This window comes from Carassius auratus, chromosome 13 (genome assembly GCF_003368295.1).
Source record: "Carassius auratus strain Wakin chromosome 13, ASM336829v1, whole genome shotgun sequence".
NCBI lineage: Eukaryota > Metazoa > Chordata > Actinopteri > Cypriniformes > Cyprinidae > Carassius > Carassius auratus.
Genome location: NC_039255.1, coordinates 7,001,153 through 7,018,097, shown reverse-complemented (window position 1 = coordinate 7,018,097; position 16,945 = coordinate 7,001,153). Strand labels below are relative to the sequence as shown.

Genomic DNA, 16,945 nt, shown 5'->3' with positions numbered 1-16,945 from the left:
CTCTTTAAAATTATCATTCAAAACCCCATTAGACTGAGACACATGAAGAGAGACAGCGCAACACAAACCAGAAGCTCCTTGACATCAGATCAAAACAAAGATGTTATTGATATTATAATTAAGTATAAAGACAAATACTTTTGATTCACATAGTTCAGTTTGTAAAAACAATCAAAAATCACATTTATAGCAATCCATTTACAATGGAAGTCTAGGAAAGCACTGGACAGAGGTTAAAGTTATACAAGAGACTAGTATGATTATATTATTATTAACCTTGTCTGTGCAAAGTTAAGTAAAATTCTGAACTCATGTCCTGACCTTGTAAATGCAGCTATGGTAACTCTTGCATTTGTACAACTATAAAAGCTACTGTTTTACACAGAAACCACTGTAACTCACATTCAGACATTAATCCACAGTATATAGACCGTTAAAATATATTTTAAGCGAATTACACACATTTTTCCACAGAACAATCATTATACATGCACACACAAGCAGGACATTTCTGCGTTAAGCGCTTTGGAATGGCTTGCCCCCCACAGACTCCCATTAAAACTATTCTGTCAGATGTCAGATGTTTTTAATCACTTGCATGGCACTCAATTTTGAATTCTAATTACCATGAGAGCTTCTTTTTTTGTTCCTGAACACTTCTTTGAATGTTTCTTGCCTAATATTTTTTTTTATTATTAATAATATTGAATTAGTTTTTAGTTTTATATTTTCAGTTTTCATTTTAAGGTAAGGTTAAGTTTTAGAAATTTTGTTGTGCACTTTTGTTGTTGTTGTTTTTTTTTTAAATTTATTTCAGCATTTATTTCGGTTTTAAAATTATGATGTCACTTGAATATTTCTTATTAACTTTTTTAAAGTTACAGTTTTCATCTAATATTTGTTTTATGTTAGTTTGTATTTCAAATAACAAAACTGACTTTTAATAGTTCGTATAACTTTATTTGTGTCTGAAAACATCACAGTCATTCTGCTCTCCTTTCCTCCTCTGATGCCGTTCTTTAAGTGCAGTGCTCTTGGTGATTGTGTTAACATCAAGAAATCATCATGAGGAATCTCATAACAACATGTTTTGGCATCACATTCGCACAGCTAGAATGAGGACAAACAATCACTCCAGCAGTGAGACTGTGTGTTCTCACACTCCTGCGGATCTCACTCAGGGTCATGACCTGAAACCGTCTCCATTTGTTCTCTTTTTTTTAGTCCTTCACCCCTTCTCACCTAGCAAAGGTGTTTATAAAGTGTAAACAATAAACCCATGCAATCCCAACCCAAACAGTTCAGAGCAAGAATCCCTAACTTTAATTCCTACATCCTAAACCCTGCTCACAACCTTTGTTGTCATGATTCTTATCTTCCTAGGCTCCTAAACTAAACTTGACAAATTCACTTTTGGCAGCCTAGAATTTTTTTCTCTTGTAGAAAAAAGTGGACCAACATATTGAAGACTCATCCTGCATTAGACAGTCTTTTCACCAATCAGTTGCTCTGAGAATGAGATTTCCCCTCTTCCAATCCCCAGGCAAATTCATAAGGGTTTCATAATTACGCCTTTAGGCATTTTTAAGACTAAAAAATACATAAAGTGATGACAAATTCAGGAAAAAATAAAACGCAGAAAATAAAATCACTCCTTATTCACTCTATGTGCAACGGAAATATGTATGTCTATGATGTGGCAACACTCGCCTGCGGTCCGAATTTCTAAAAGGCGCTCCAGTTCTCAGCAGGCAGTGATTATGAAACTTTACTAGGGCTTGGCTTATGAATAATAATCACGTAAAGTGACGTTGGCCTAATAGGCGTACGTGATTGGCTGCAATGCAAAGCGCGCTAGACTGCTAACGAATTGGGGAATCATTCCATTGTTCATAAAATAAATATTTAGATTACGTGACTGGACGCTCCAAGAGGGTTACCAAGCAACGTCTCACTTCATTAATATTCATAATGTAATCCTTCGCTTTAGTATCATCAGGATCATTCTGCTGGCTGAGGGAAAAGTATGCTGAGCAGCCGTGGACACTACCAACGTTAACTGCAGAGGGGTTGTCTTTCGTCCACGCTTGGTTAAATGTAAACACCTCGACCGAACAAAGATAGCGCATCCGCTAACGTTACTTTACTTTTGAAAAGTGAGGGAGAGAGGCGCCGTGTGGAAGACGCGTTTCCGACCGAATCCTTTGGAGTTTGTCACCCCTCCTACACAACGGTTGGGAAATTCCCTCCACATGTGATATAGTGATTTGTTAGTGGTGGGGACTGGGAACCCGATGGGATTGAGTTCGCAGCTCGGGATTAAGTGCTAGACTGGTGAGGGCAGAGAGGAATCACATCTAACGTTATAGTTATATGGAAGAAGGTGTATTTGGGAACACGCGGAATTACCGTAACCAAGAAGGTGAGTTTTGTCGTCTTACTTTAGTATTTCGTCTGCATGGGTGCCAGGGTTTAGAGAGAAATCAGTCTAACGTTACTTCCATTTTCCCAAATAACTTATTCTACGTGGCAGCGCGCTGGCCCACAGGATCGTACACACACTCGCGCTTGACCAAAACACAGCAGTGTGTTTACATTCTGCCTCGCAGATTTACCATGATAACGATAGCTTCCATCAAGAAGCCTGATACTACAGTTAATTTTACTATTATAGTACAACTGTGGTCACTTGGCAATAGTCACCACTTTCTGAAATGTTTTACGAAGTGGCAAGATCCTGAAAGGTTCTTACTTTGTTTCACGATATTATCCATTGGTTGTGGTCATTTTGGCGATTACTATGGTAAGTTTCTACTGCTCAAATCCTTGTTCTAGGTCATAAAACTACTTCTAGACCATACTATCCGGCATTCCCTGTCTATTGTTGGAGTAATGTGTTGGTTTATAGCACCCAGTCAGTTCAACGGACTACACAACCCTGTGGATTATGTGGGGCTTGTCCAAGTTAAGGTCTCCTGTAATAAGACCCATCGGATGTGTCTCAAAAGCTGATGTGCATGTGAGGAGCATCACAGCAGCATCATTGACATCTTTACTTCCATATGGGTTCTGAGAAACTCAGAGACCCCTTTTAGTATCTCATAAACATTCAAAATAATTAAATATTGGGTAATACTATTTAATTTTGTAAGAATTAATTTAGTTATAAACAAACTTTAATGATTTGTAAAGCATGCCTCACAAGTCTCACAAGTTTGAGATTTTGGAGACGTTAAATCTTAAACATGAACATTGCGTTTGTTTGGTTGGTGTACACTGGTAGAGGTCAGTTTTTTTGAATATATTTTATTTATTTTTGTTATTATATTTTTTCGACAATGTGTTGAAATTGACTCCATAACAGTCACTAAGATTTATAGATTCATTTTGAAATTACTATTTAAATTTTTACATGCACAGCACAGGGACCCCAAATCATCAGGAAGTGATGTCAATCTCGGTGGAACATTCAAGTTAATTGCATCACAACACCGCATGAATCAGAAAAGATATTTTTTTTCTTCCTCTCTCTCTCTCTCTTTCCTTGTCTCTTTTGGATTTAGGAATGCTCACAATTTCCTCTTCGTGGTCAGGGCGGGTTTAATATTAGCCCAGTGCAACTCTACACCGACCGGTGTTTAAGGGTCTCACCACGTTTATCCTCTCTTGTGTTACAGTGATTTTCTCTAAGCACTGAAAATCTTTAATGCGTAAGGTTGAATTGTAGGTCTCTGGATGGGGTTTATGCCCTCTTTCAGTTTTTTTTTTTTACCAGCAGTTTATGTAATTTTATCATTTTAATCTCACAGTGTTTGTGATTTGTATTTTTTTAACCCAGAGTAGAATTCCATCCTTCCAGTCATACGTGTCAAATTGACTTTGTCATTGAAGATTGGTCTGTGTGTTTGCTTTGATGCGGGTTTGCCTAAGTCGAGCTGTAGTCACATCCTGTGTGTGTTCTCATGTCGTGTCCTAAAGAATAATGAGGTTTAGAGTTCCCAGCCATACACGCTTAAAAATAAAGTTGCTTCAAAAGGTTCTTCAAGCGATGTCATAGAAGAACCATTTTTGGTTCTACAAAGAACCATTCAGTCTAAGGTTCTTTAAACAACCTTCTTTTTCTTACCTTTTAATAATCTTTTAATCAAATTATTTTGCCACAAAAAACCTTTTGTGAAACAGAAATGTTCTTCAGATGTTAAATGTTCTTTATGGAACCATTTAGACAAAAAGGTTCTTCTATGGCATTGTGAAGCACCTTCCTTTTATTCTTAAGAGTGCAGTGTTAAATTTGCTTTTGTGTCTTTGTTTGTTGTTGTTTGGTGCCAGGAAGCATTTTCTGCTCTCCTTTTGTTTCCTTTCCTTTTTCTTTTTTTAACCTCAGGATGTTTTCTTTGCTGTGCTGCTCTTCGTTTGGGTTTGTTTGTGTGTGTGTATGTGTGCTTGTTTGTGAGTGTGTTCGTGAAGTCTTATTTGCCTAAAGGCAGCTAGAATAGATGTTCACAAAAAGATTTCTCCCGAGTGAGTAAGATTTCTCTGCCATCTCTGGTCTAACTCATCCATGTGTTTCTGGAGAACATGGCTCACCTGATTAATCTATCTTCTAAATGTCTCTTTAAGAATGTTCCATGATTATGCATCTGGACTGTAAACACAAGGTTGCTGGTTGGATCTGCATGCTGCCTAATTAATGCTGTTGAGAGACATTTAAATCCAGGTATGGCTAGTGCTTTTAGTGTCTCATCAGTGTGACCTTCTATGATCCTCAAGTGAATAATTTTTCCAAAAAGGTTGTCGTCACCTTTATTTATAAAGCTCTTTATACAATACAGATGGTTTCAGAACAGCTTCACTGTAATAAACAGGAAAAATAACATAATAAATTATGCAAACTTGATTAGTTATGAGACATACAGATACAGTAGATATTGAACTTCCTTGTGCACCTGCATGAGCATGTTTCATGATCTCACTCCTCTTAAAGAAACCGTATGGCTCACATGACATGTTATACTTTTGGTATAACTCTTTAATATTTTAAAAGAAAGTTTGCGTTGTGATTGGCCGTCTCTGTGGCAGTGCAGGAGTGGTAGAGATGGGTTAGTTTACCAGCTTGCTTGGTTAAGCTGACACAGCTATTGTTTGTAGGTTTGTATTCTTTGTGTTGCCTTTTATTATTTGCCTCTCCAACAGCTGTGTGTTAGTAATAGTATGCTTAAGTTTGTTGCTTAACAGTTATATTGAATGGACTGAATTACTGTAAAAGATTTTAGTTAATATTGTCTCTGCATGAAATCATCTGACTTGATATTATTCATGGTTGCTCAGAATAACATGTATAAATAACGTTTAATGGTAAAGGCAATCCTTTGGGCTCAGTGTCTTGTCCAGATTCAGCCGGCAGCCTTTGTGTTCACAGTCTGGATGCAGAATCATTTTTATAAATCAAAGTAATCTCATGAATCGGTTCACCACACAGTGATACATGAACATGGTATAGACCAGCGTTTCCATAATGTGTAGATATGAGGAATCATAACTCTTGATTCGGGATCTAGATTTACAATTAAAATATAGTTATATAATAATAATAATAATATACGTTTTGGATCGGTAAGATTTTTAAAAATGTTTTCGAAAGAATGCTTACTAAAGCTGCATTTATTAGATCAAAAACACTTTAAAAACCGCAACACTACAAAAATTATTAGTTTAAAAAAAAAAAAAAATATATATATATATATATATATATATTTGATTTTACTCCTGTGATGTTAAAGCTGAATTTTCAGTCATGTAAACCTTCTAATATGCTGATTCATTGCTTAAGAAAAATGTATCATTATCAATGTTGAAAACAGTTGTGGTGTTTAATGTTTCTGTGGAAAATCTGATACTTTTTTTTTCTCATTTTTTGAATAGAGGTCAAAAGAATATAATTTATTTTAAATAGAAATCTTTTGCAAGCAATATACATTTCTTTATTACTATTGATCATAATTCTTTATAAATAAAAGTATTCATCTACTTTATCTTCAAATGTTTGTAGCGTACATGACAGATATAATAGATATTTATGTCATCTCCCTTTTTATCTGACAGATTACGTATGTTCCCCGTTATAATCATCTAATCATCTACTAAGTCTGTCTTTTATTTTGTCTTAAAGTCTTAATTGAAAAGAATCTTAATGCTTCAAAGATGAAGTTCAAAGGCAGAAAAATTACTCTTGATCTTTTTAATTATTCAGACAGGTGTGGTTTAAAATGGTTTAACATGAAATTAGGTCATTATCCCACAGCTGATATTTTTTTAATTAATGTTAAAATACAAATAATATTTTGTGGTTTATTTAACTTTCTTTTTATTTACCTTAAATGTAATAAAGAATAAATTCAAAAAAAGGTCTAACTGCTGGATTTTTGCAAAACATATTGCCGAAAGTTTTGTTCTGATGTTTGTTTCTAAAAACACTACTACCAAGATTATTGTATATTATTAGTAATAAGCTGTATCATAGCTGGCAGAAAACATAACTGTATTAAAAAACATCCAGCTGAACTTTTCACACCAGATTCCTATTTTTATCCTATATTACATTCTTTTATTTTGGACTTTAAACCCTCCTTTGCCAAGGGCTTTTCCATATCTTTTGTGTAAGGAGAACCTATTTGCTTTCTTCATTGAATTAAGAACTTTATACAGTGGATGTAATAATAGGTGTACAGATGATCCGATAACAAACTACTCAACTAGTTGTCTTCTACTGCGGCATAGAGAAACAGTTCAGTGCTTGTGAAAAGGGGAATGTGTCTGGGATTACAATCACACTAAATAACTGTGGACCAACAGTGTCTGAGCAAGTCTGGACATGCCAATTCCACCTATCACTGGCATTTCCTTACCACTCATACTGCCATGTTTGCTTTGTTTTTTTTACTTGGGGAAAAAAAACCTTTCTTAGTTCATTTTCCTTACCTTTGCTTGAAGGTTTTCCGTCTGCATGGGTTTTAAATGTTTCCATTCTGAGAGGTAAAAAAGTGCAGTGGATGATGTAAGATGGTTCGTAAAACTAAACCTCAGTACCTTAGCACGGCTTTTAAGATAAGGTAAGATTTGATCCCCGAAGGCAAAACGAGGCATTAGCAGGATGACATAGATGACAGGCGTAACATAGACCTTAATACTGTAGCAGATTATAACAGTCTGTGACTGGGACTTTATATGTGTGTGGGTTGTATTTGTCTCAGAAATTATCCAGGAAGTTTCTCCATCTTTTCAGCAAGGAAATGCCGCACATAACGTCATGCAGATGTCACACATCCTGAAAAATGTGGAATCATGCAATCATCTCTTCCGTTCTAAAATGGGTTCAAAATGTAACTTTAATCATTCACGTCATAGATTATATGATTTTAGGGGCTGTTATTGAGCCCCTTTGGGCTGTTTGCCTGCTTTCCTTTTAACTAAAAGTCAATCCCTTATGAACTCCTCCTAACCACAATATGAAAAGCCAGAATCCACGTCATTGTCATCTGATGTATGCATCTGAATGTTACACATCTGTAGTACATGTAGCAGACTGTGTGTGTGTGTGTGTGTGTGTGTGTGTGTGAAAAATCAAAGGCCTCCATTGTTGGAATGAGAAGCAGATGTTGGGTGGAATTCTCCTGACTGCTGCACATTTTCCTTTTCTCTCTTGCTCTCACTCATGCAAAGTCTACTCACTACTCCATTTTGCCTGGCATTGTTTTCTTTATGTACTGTATACTTGCTTAAAATATTTATTGTAATGTTACAATAGAACAAGCTTTAATAAAGGCTGAAAATGTCACAGCAGCACATACACAGTTTCAGAAACCACAAAGAATATTTTAAAATCAATTAATGGAGCCATATGGAAGGGTCTACTTGTGGGAAAAATTAAGTTTTGAAGAAAATAATTTAAATTCAAGTTTAAAGTACTGTGGTTAACTTGGTTTGGGTAAAACTAAAAACCATTTTAAACTGATTCCTTTTTTTCAGTTTATGTAGGCTTATCACAGATACTAATAGAGACAGACAGAGATATCAGTTTTTTAGTGGTTCATGTCTGCATGCAGATGTTATGTCCCAAAATTATCTAAAATCACAGAGAGAATTTTGAATCAAGAGAATTTTGAAACATCACAAGTTTTTGTATTTTGACTGTGGTTGGATGAGAGAATTTAAAATGAAGACATCTTAGTCAGATCATCATTGTAGTTTAGCAAGTTAGCTAGGCTAAATAATCTGCAGAAAAAAATATTACAATTAATTTTGTTGTAGTAATGTTTGTCACGTTGTCATGCAGAATGTTTTCAATATTATGGACTGTTTTATTACTAGTAGCTTTACATTTAAAAATTACATTACTTGCATTACATAACAAATGAAAAATAATTTCAGCTTGCATCAGTATTTCATGTCTGTGTGACTGTGTTTAGTTGATTACCAGTGGGATACTGTACTGTACTGTTACGGTGTATAGTAAGTGTACACAATAACTGTAATGTTTATATAAGCTGTATTTTGCAATCACAACTGGCTGACGATATATTATCTTTTGCATAAAATGCAGTAATGCTGAAAATGACAATAAAATGTCAAAAAGAAGTGCTGAATTTGTAAACCCACAGATGTCCATCACTGTTTTCCCAGTTTTTTTTTTTTATTCTGTTTTTGTGAAACCCAGTGCTACAATTCCTGATTTTTATTTTATTTTTATTTTTTACAAAATGCAGTGAATTATAGCTTTCTAATATTTATGTGAAATACTTGCCTGCAAGTTTGTATGTCAAACAGGAATAATTTATTATTCTTGTTCAATTCATTTAGTTCTTTTTTTTCTCTCTTTTTCAGAGTCGGGTGCAGGGGCTGCTGTGTGTTTGTGTGGTGTGATTGTGTGTTGATCCAGGAGAAACAACTGGTTTGATACAGTTGTGAGTCAGGTCTGATTGTGTGTGTGTGTGTGTGTGTGTGTCTGTGTTTTTTTTTATGTGTTTGTCTGAGATATCTAATCCCATTGTGACTGGGAAGTACTCAGGCGTGGAGCTCCAGTGAGGGGCACAAATCTACAGGCTGCAGCCTCTCAAACATGAGCAAACTGACTTTCCACAATAACAAGATGATGCAGGACCGCCGGTGTGTGTGTGTGTTCCTTCCAAATGATGAAACCCTCAATGTAATAGTCAGTGTGAGTAGAACTCCATGCACTCAATGTTGCACACCACTTGCGATTGCTTTAAGACCTCACATTCCATGTCATTTAAAAATAGACCAAAATGTAAATAATTTAATTGCAATTATCTATTTGCATCATGTACAAAGATGATTATTTATGGACAACAGGTTCTAAACATGTCATTTTGGGTCCTGCTTGGTAGTTGTGGGCTTGCATTTGAAACATCATCTGATCACAAATAAATATTGTAAAAATGTAGCGCTCTTTATTCCATTTCAGTTTAGTAAGAGTTTGAGAAGCAGCTTTTAGGGCCAGCCCAGCATTACAGAGAGCAAAATAATATTAAAAAAATTCCCATTTCCCCGTCATTATATCCTTTCTCTCTTTTAATATATCTGTTGTTTTCTCTCAGGTTAAGGCAGTGTGTCAGGAGTTGTTGGTTCAGGTCTGTGATCTGCTCAGGTTGAAGGACTGCCATCTGTTCGGCCTCAGTGTTATTCAGAGTAAGACCAAAAACACTGCAACATGCACATACAAATGGGCTAAAACAGCTTTAGACGCTCTTACAGTCTTACCCCGTTTCACACTGCAAGCGTGAGCGGCGCGCGAGCAGCACGTATTTTTTTCGGCTTCCATGTTAATCAATGAGTGCATTCACACCGGGACCAGGAGCAGCGCGTGAGCGTCAAGCAGGAGCGTCGCGTAAACAGCAGTGAAGCGGGGGTTTCGGTGTCCAGTCTATTTTTGCTGTGCTGCTCACGCTCAATTAAAGTGAAAGTACACTTTTGATGGAAAAATAAATATGATTTTACACAAAACTTGTTCAAAATGCACAGAATAAGCATGCCAAGAGTTTTAACAACAACGACAATGTAGTGTATTAACAATTATGCCAGAAAAGAAAAGTATGTATAACAAATATCTATTTACCCATTTAAACTTTTTAATTAATCGTTTTGGGTGAAAGTATGGTGTATTGTTATAAAAACAAATGTTGAAAGAATTATACCCATTGTTTGAATGTCGCGCACCGCTCACGCTTGCAGTGTGAAACAGGGGTTACACTTTTTCTTACACTTGTCTATTTAAAAACAACATGAACTACATTACACGGCTCTTTGTACTTGATTCTGATTTGATTGGTCAGTTCTGTGTTTTTATGTTTTTATATTACCGGTGCTACACTGTATTGATTATCCCAGGCATCCAGGGTTTTGTATTTTTGTTCTAATGATAAAATTATTTCAAGTCATGTCAAATTTGTTCAGTATGTCTTTTATTCATTTATTTGGTAAGTAATCATACAATTAATTGGAAAATATGCAGTCTGCTAGTTATTATTGTATGTTATGTTCTTGACCATCCTGTCAGGGTTTTATTTATCAGAAATTACTGACTTATTCCCATTATCCATTGCATATGCTCTATACACAAACATTTAAGATCTAAATGCATGTGTTTCAGTGTGTTATAATGTGCTTTTTTTCTAGACAATGAACACATATACATGGAACTGGGACAGAAACTGTCTAAATATTGTCCAAAAGAATGGAAACGGGAAGCTAGCAAGGTATCATACATAGTTTTATTTTCTTGGAGAAAAAAATATATGTATGTTTTTCTTTGATGCATATTTTGCCTGAATTCTTGCCATCTTCAGGGAATTGATCAGTTTGGACCTCCGATGATTGTTCATTTCAGAGCACAGTATTATGTTGAAAATGGCAGACTTATCAGGTGAGTCACACACACGTCTAAATTCAAAAGTTTGAGGTCAGTAGGATTCAATGCATTAAACTGAACAAAAGTGACAGTGAAGATTTTTACATTATTACATAAAATCTATTTCAAATTTTTTTATTTATAAAATAATTATGAAAAAGTATCACACATTCCAGAAAAATAGTACACAGCACAACTGTTTACAATATTAATATTAATGAAAAATGTGTCTTGAGCACCAAATTACCATCCTAGAATGGTTTCTGAAGGATCATGTGACACTTAAGACTGAAGTGCCATCATCACAGAAATGTGATATTTTAAAATGCATTACAATTGAAAACATTTTTTATTGTAATAAAATGTCACAATATTACTGTTTTTACTGTATTTTTGATCAAATTAATGCATCCTCTTATGAGACTCCTATCAAAAACAGAATCATCCTGACCCTAAACCTTTGAACAGTAGTGTATACATACAAAATTGTCTATAGATAAAAATGAATATGTTCTATGTCTGTCTGTTTTAGTGATCGGATGGCACGGTATTATTACTATTGGCACTTGCGGAAGCAGGTACTGCAGTCTCAGTGCATCCAGAGAGAGGAAGCTTATTTCCTTCTAGCTGCATTTGCGCTGCAGGCTGACATGGGAAACTTCAAACGGAACAAACACTTTGGTGCCTATTTCCAGCCGGAAGCATATTTTCCCTCTTGGGTATGTCTGCACAGCACCCCATTAAACCGTTTCCTGATGAATCATTATGCTGATCAAGCCTGTTAAATGTGCATACGCTTTGACTGCCCACTGTGTGTGGTTTATGGGCCGCACTGTGCTGTCCCAAAATTTAATAGAGCCTCTTGTAAAAAGACGCTTTATTCATCATCATGTAGAGGATTGAGGTTAAAAATATTCATAAGCTTTTAAAGAGAAATCTAGGGTGCATTAGCTTTAGGCTTGCTGAGCTGTGCTATCATCTGGATACACATGGTGTGAGACACTGCTTTACTGCAGGATGGTGCAGCCAGAGATAGACTGTGCTGCTGAACTCTAGAGAGATTACCGACAGCCCTGACAGCACTGTGAGGATGAGTTTTGTGTTTTTATGAATGTTAAGTGTTCAGGGACACCACCATATCCAAGGTTGACAACTACGGATTATATCTGCTGAATGTCTTATTTTTTTTAAGCAGTTTTAGAGAAAGTGTACCATAAAACTGCACGTTTCATTTGTAAGATAAAATAAATGGCATTCAAATTATTTTTAAGGCTGCATTTATTTGATCAAAAATAGAGAAAGGAATGTATTGTAAATATACTATATATATTTTAATATACTTTAATATATAATTTATGTAATACAAAACTGAATTTTCATCAGCCATTACTACGGTATTCAGTGTCGCTTGAAACTTCAAAAATCAATTTTAATAGGCTGATTTATTATCAATTTATTAAAAGTTGTGCTGCTAAATTTCTTTTGGAACGTGATACTCTTTTTTTTTTTTTTTTTTTTTTTTTTTTTTTTCCCAAGCATTCTTTTTTTTTTTACAATATAAGTCTCTACTATCACTTTTTACCAATTTAACACATCTTTGTTGAATAAATGCATGAATTTCTTTCCAAAAAAAAAAAAAAATTACTGACCCCAAACTTTTGAGTGGTAGTGTATTTCTATTTTAAATAAAAGCTTTTATTTTTTAGCTTTTTTATTTATTTTTATATGCTGTCTGCCAGTCTCTTATGCAATAATTAAGAATAACAGGAAAATCATGTGAATTTATCAGTCAAAAGATGTGCTTTATTATTATTCTGCTTCTATCTTTTCCAGGTAATTGCGAAGAGAGGTTGTGACTATATTCTCCGTCATATTCCAAACATGCACAAAGAGCAGTTTGCTCTAACGGCATCAGAGGCCCAGATGAAATACATAAAGGAATCTGCGCTCTTAGACGATGTGTCTGTTCATTATTACCGCCTTTACAAGGTCAGAAAAGAACTATTGACTGTGTGTTTGTGTTTGTGGGCATAGAGGCTGCTTTTTCAACATAATGTGATTATTATTATTATTTTTTCCCAGGATAAGAAAGAGCTGGAGGCTTCTTTAACTCTGGGACTGACCTTACGTGGGATTCAGATTTTTCAGGTATGCTGTTTATAAACTTACTGAATGAGTTTATACAGCAAATTGAATAAAATCCATCTCTTTCAGATTATACATTGTGTATTTCTATGTATGATGGTTACATTTATTTTTTTCAGAATGTGGGAACTGTCAGGCAGCTCTTGTATGATTTTCCCTGGACCAACGTGGGGAAACTAGTGTTTGAGGTCAGTGCTACATTGCTTTATTAATGTGATTTAAAAGGTGTAGTATATAGTTCTGTGCCATTAGGGTCACAGGAATCAACCTTTGACTCCTTTCCTGTGCACAGGGGAAGAGGTTTGAGATTCTTCCTGATGGTTTGCCTTCAGCCAGGAAGCTCATCTACTATACAGGCTGTCCTCTACGCTCACGACACCTCCTGCAGCTGCTCAGCAACAGCCACCGATTGTACATGAATCTACAACCTGTGCTGAAACAGGTTCGACGGCTGGAGGAAAATGAAGGTATCTTGAGAATATGCATGACAGATTTGCTGGAATGGTAGCATTTCTTAAGCTAATAATTGAAAGTTATCTTATTTTCCCGACTATAAGTCGCACTTTTTTTCATAGGTTACATGGTCCTGCGACTTATAGTCAGGTGCGACTTATTTATCAAAATTCATTTGACATGAACCAAGAGAAATGAACCAAGAGAAAACATAACCGTCTAGAGCCGCTAGAGGGCGCTCTATGCTGCTCAGTTCTCCTGTAGCCTACCACTGAGCAGCATAGAGCGCCCTCTCGCGGCTGTAGACGGTAATTGTTTTCTCTTGGTTCTAAATTATTGCGACTTCTAGTCCAGTGCGACTTAAGTTCTTTTCCTCATCATGACGTATTTTTGGACTGATGCGACTTATACTCAGGTGCGACTTATAGTCCGAAAAATACGGTAAATGAAATCTGTGATATACAGACCGATAAGTCAACTTTTAAATCAAGCTAGGTAATAAAATAAACAAATAAAAAAATTCATATACACTTTAAAAATTATTTTTATTTTTAAATCATCCACCGTCTTTACAAACATGGATACACTAGAAAATAATAAAAGCCATACTCAGCAGAAGGAAATGTTTTTATTTTATTATTTTTATTTGTGTTGTCATGGAAGTGTTATTGTTTTGTTTTACAAAGGACCTAGAGCATATGGTTGACATTAAACTATGTGTGTTCTCAGAAAAGAAGCAGTACAGGGAGTCATACATCAGTGATGCTCTGGAGGCGGACATGGATCATTTGGAGCAGCGTTCACGTGCCAGCGGCAGCAGTGCAGGCAGCATGTCACGACCCAATCCCTTTTCACGACACTCCACCACAAGTCATGGCAGCTCCCGTACATCCGGCATCGACACTGACAGTTTCCGAACACCTACGAACACACCCCACCGACCGCTGAGAACACACTCATCTTCCAACACCAGTCATGCCAGCACACACACGTCTGGCATCGAGAGCAGCAGCAAAGAGCACTGCCTGGATGAGGATGGTAGGAGACACACAGATGAATATGACTCTTCTCCAATTAATCACCGGCTAAACTCACTGGCTCGTTACATTAGTAATAACAGTATCAATAATAAATGCTGTATGATTAAATGGGTGCACTGACAAAATCTCATCAGGGTTTCTGTGGGCCCTTTCTAAAGTCTTAGAATTACTTGTATTAAATTTAAGGCCATAAAAATCTTAAATGGCTTTATGTACTGCTGTTACTGGGTAAACAGATATATTTCTGCAGTTGTGAAGTCTCCACCTGCTGGCCAAGAATGAATATGCATTTCCAATAAGGCCGTCTGCTGTTTTTCTTGAGACCAAAGCCAAAATCCACCCATATTTTAATGCAGCAAACACGTAAATGTGAACCGCTGGATCGACAATAAGCTAATACCAATGCATTATAGAGATATAGTTATGTTATTCAATTCATATAATAGTTGATTGATAATAATTGTTTAAATTTATATAACTGATACTTTTGAGTCCCTTTTCTTATAAATGGTTTAAAGGAAATGAAATGTGAAAGGCTGAAATTTTATGTAGGTTTTAAAAAAGGACTTTTTGTTTTTGTTTTAAATACTAATCATATTACTGAAGCAGTAGCAGTGCTCATGATTATGTGTGTGTGTGTGTGTGTGTGTGTGTGTGTGTGTGTTTTCTTCAGAGATTGAGATGTTGGTTGATGATCCGAAAAGTTTTGAAGATCTTCACGATATAGATCTCAACCAGGAGCTGTGTATTCATATCACAGAGGACATGCTGTCAGCACAGAACAGCGGATGCTATGGTATACTCAAGTATAGATTATTATATTATATTATTCAAAAATTATTTCATATTTTATAGCACAACTGTTTTTAATATTGATAATTAGAAATGTCTCTTGAGCACCAAATCAGCATATTAGAATGATTTCTGAAGTCTTGGGTGTCTCAACCACACCTATTGCTGACAGGTGGATAAATTCAAGTTATGTCATCTCTGGAGGCAGACATTAACTGTAGATTGAGCTTTGAGTGACACCTTTCCAAGTCAGTTTGGTCAGTTTCTTCCCATCATACAGCTGCCCAGGGTCAATGAAGGACTTTTGTTCATTGATGATTTGCTCTTTCAAAACTATGGAATTGAACGGGATTAGTAAGAACATTTTTAAATGATGATTTGTCAGGCCTGGAAAAGTCATTTGAGATTGCTAAATGTCCAAAAGCCATAGCAATTTATGCTGAATTCTAAAACATTTAATTGTCTAGAAATTGGTCTTTTGGGGTGCTTTATAAAATTATTCTTAAGAATCCAAATCCAGTAATAATGGATGGCTGGAAAAGTCATGGAAAAGTCATAAAAATTATTTTACAAAGTTGCAACTTAGAAAAAAAGTATGAGTATCCTGTTGTTTTAATTGATACGTACCTAAAAGCGATAGAGTTTGAATCGACAACTTAATTTACTGCACATACTAGCCTGACCCTAGTGACCTTCAAATGTCTGGTGGGAGAAAATAATCAAGGATGCATGTGTGTTGTATGTGTTTGTTTTTTAGGGTTAGTGGTGAAGGAAGTCAGTTCTTCCACATCCAGCTCATCAGAGACTGTAGTGAGAATGAGGGGCCAGAGCATCGAATGTCTTCCCCAGGTGCACTTATACACACACACATTTACACGCAACACGTTACAGCTGTTAAATGACATTGTCTCAGCCGCTGAAGTTAAACCAAGGACCTCCACTCTACATTTTGAGCTGCATCATTCTTCTGTTGAGTAATCATGTAATCTCTTTTAACAGTGCTGGTAACCCCACTTCCTCTTAACAGTATTTGTTTAGGGTAGCCTTACCCTACACCCAACAGCATTGTCGTTTCTCATCTGTCAATTCATGTGAGTGTACAGCTAACCGCTCTTGAGATTTTAGGGTTAGTTGAGAGTTAGTGTAGTCTGTGATTTCTGTGTTTTAATGCAGCTTGTTAGTTTCCTTTGTGCTGACATGACATTTCATTGTCTTTGTTTTATTAGACGGCGGTGGGCAGGAAAGGTCAAAGCTCCACAGACCGGCACAGCCAATCACTGGATGATGTTCGTCTGTTCCAGAGGAACTGTCAGGAGTGGGCGGAGCTTTGCCAGGACACTGCACATAGCTATACGTTCGGCTGCGAGCCAGACCTCGGGGACACAGTCGGCTGTGGGTACCAGGGACTTGCAGATCAGTGCTCTGGCATCCGGAATAACCAGCACGCATTTCCCATCAAGAGAACCAGCAAGTATTTTTCTCTGGATCTGGACCGAGAAGATCTGACCACAGAACACTTGACCACAGAAGCAGAACCAGAGTTTGTGGTGTAATGCAGAGAGAATTATAAAGAGCCCCAGAACCAATTAAA

The 16,945-nt window shown here is 36.2% G+C and overlaps 1 protein-coding gene across 4 annotated transcripts in view; it reads left to right on the top strand.

Moving 5' to 3' along the window:
* Positions 1–1,927: 1,927 nt before the first annotated feature.
* The window catches only part of LOC113112466 (FERM domain-containing protein 6-like), a 17,228-nt gene continuing 2,210 nt past the window's right edge, over positions 1,928–16,945 (top strand). The window contains exons 1-15 of one of the 4 annotated variants that reach the window (XM_026278063.1): positions 1,929–2,422; positions 8,881–9,214; positions 9,615–9,705; positions 10,693–10,772; positions 10,863–10,939; positions 11,457–11,643; positions 12,758–12,913; positions 13,007–13,072; positions 13,189–13,257; positions 13,362–13,536; positions 14,252–14,560; positions 15,236–15,358; positions 16,112–16,203; positions 16,382–16,445; positions 16,581–16,802. In XM_026278063.1, coding sequence (XP_026133848.1) covers positions 9,116–9,214; positions 9,615–9,705; positions 10,693–10,772; positions 10,863–10,939; positions 11,457–11,643; positions 12,758–12,913; positions 13,007–13,072; positions 13,189–13,257; positions 13,362–13,536; positions 14,252–14,560; positions 15,236–15,358; positions 16,112–16,203; positions 16,382–16,445; positions 16,581–16,639 — 1,647 coding nt within the window. In that variant the 5' untranslated portion in view covers positions 1,929–2,422; positions 8,881–9,115 and the 3' untranslated portion in view covers positions 16,640–16,802. Of the gene's footprint in view, positions 2,423–8,880; positions 9,215–9,614; positions 9,706–10,692; positions 10,773–10,862; positions 10,940–11,456; positions 11,644–12,757; positions 12,914–13,006; positions 13,073–13,188; positions 13,258–13,361; positions 13,537–14,251; positions 14,561–15,235; positions 15,359–16,111; positions 16,446–16,580 lie in introns of all 4 variants that reach the window. The other 3 variants (XR_003293438.1, XR_003293437.1, XM_026278062.1) reach the window with 3 other exon arrangements.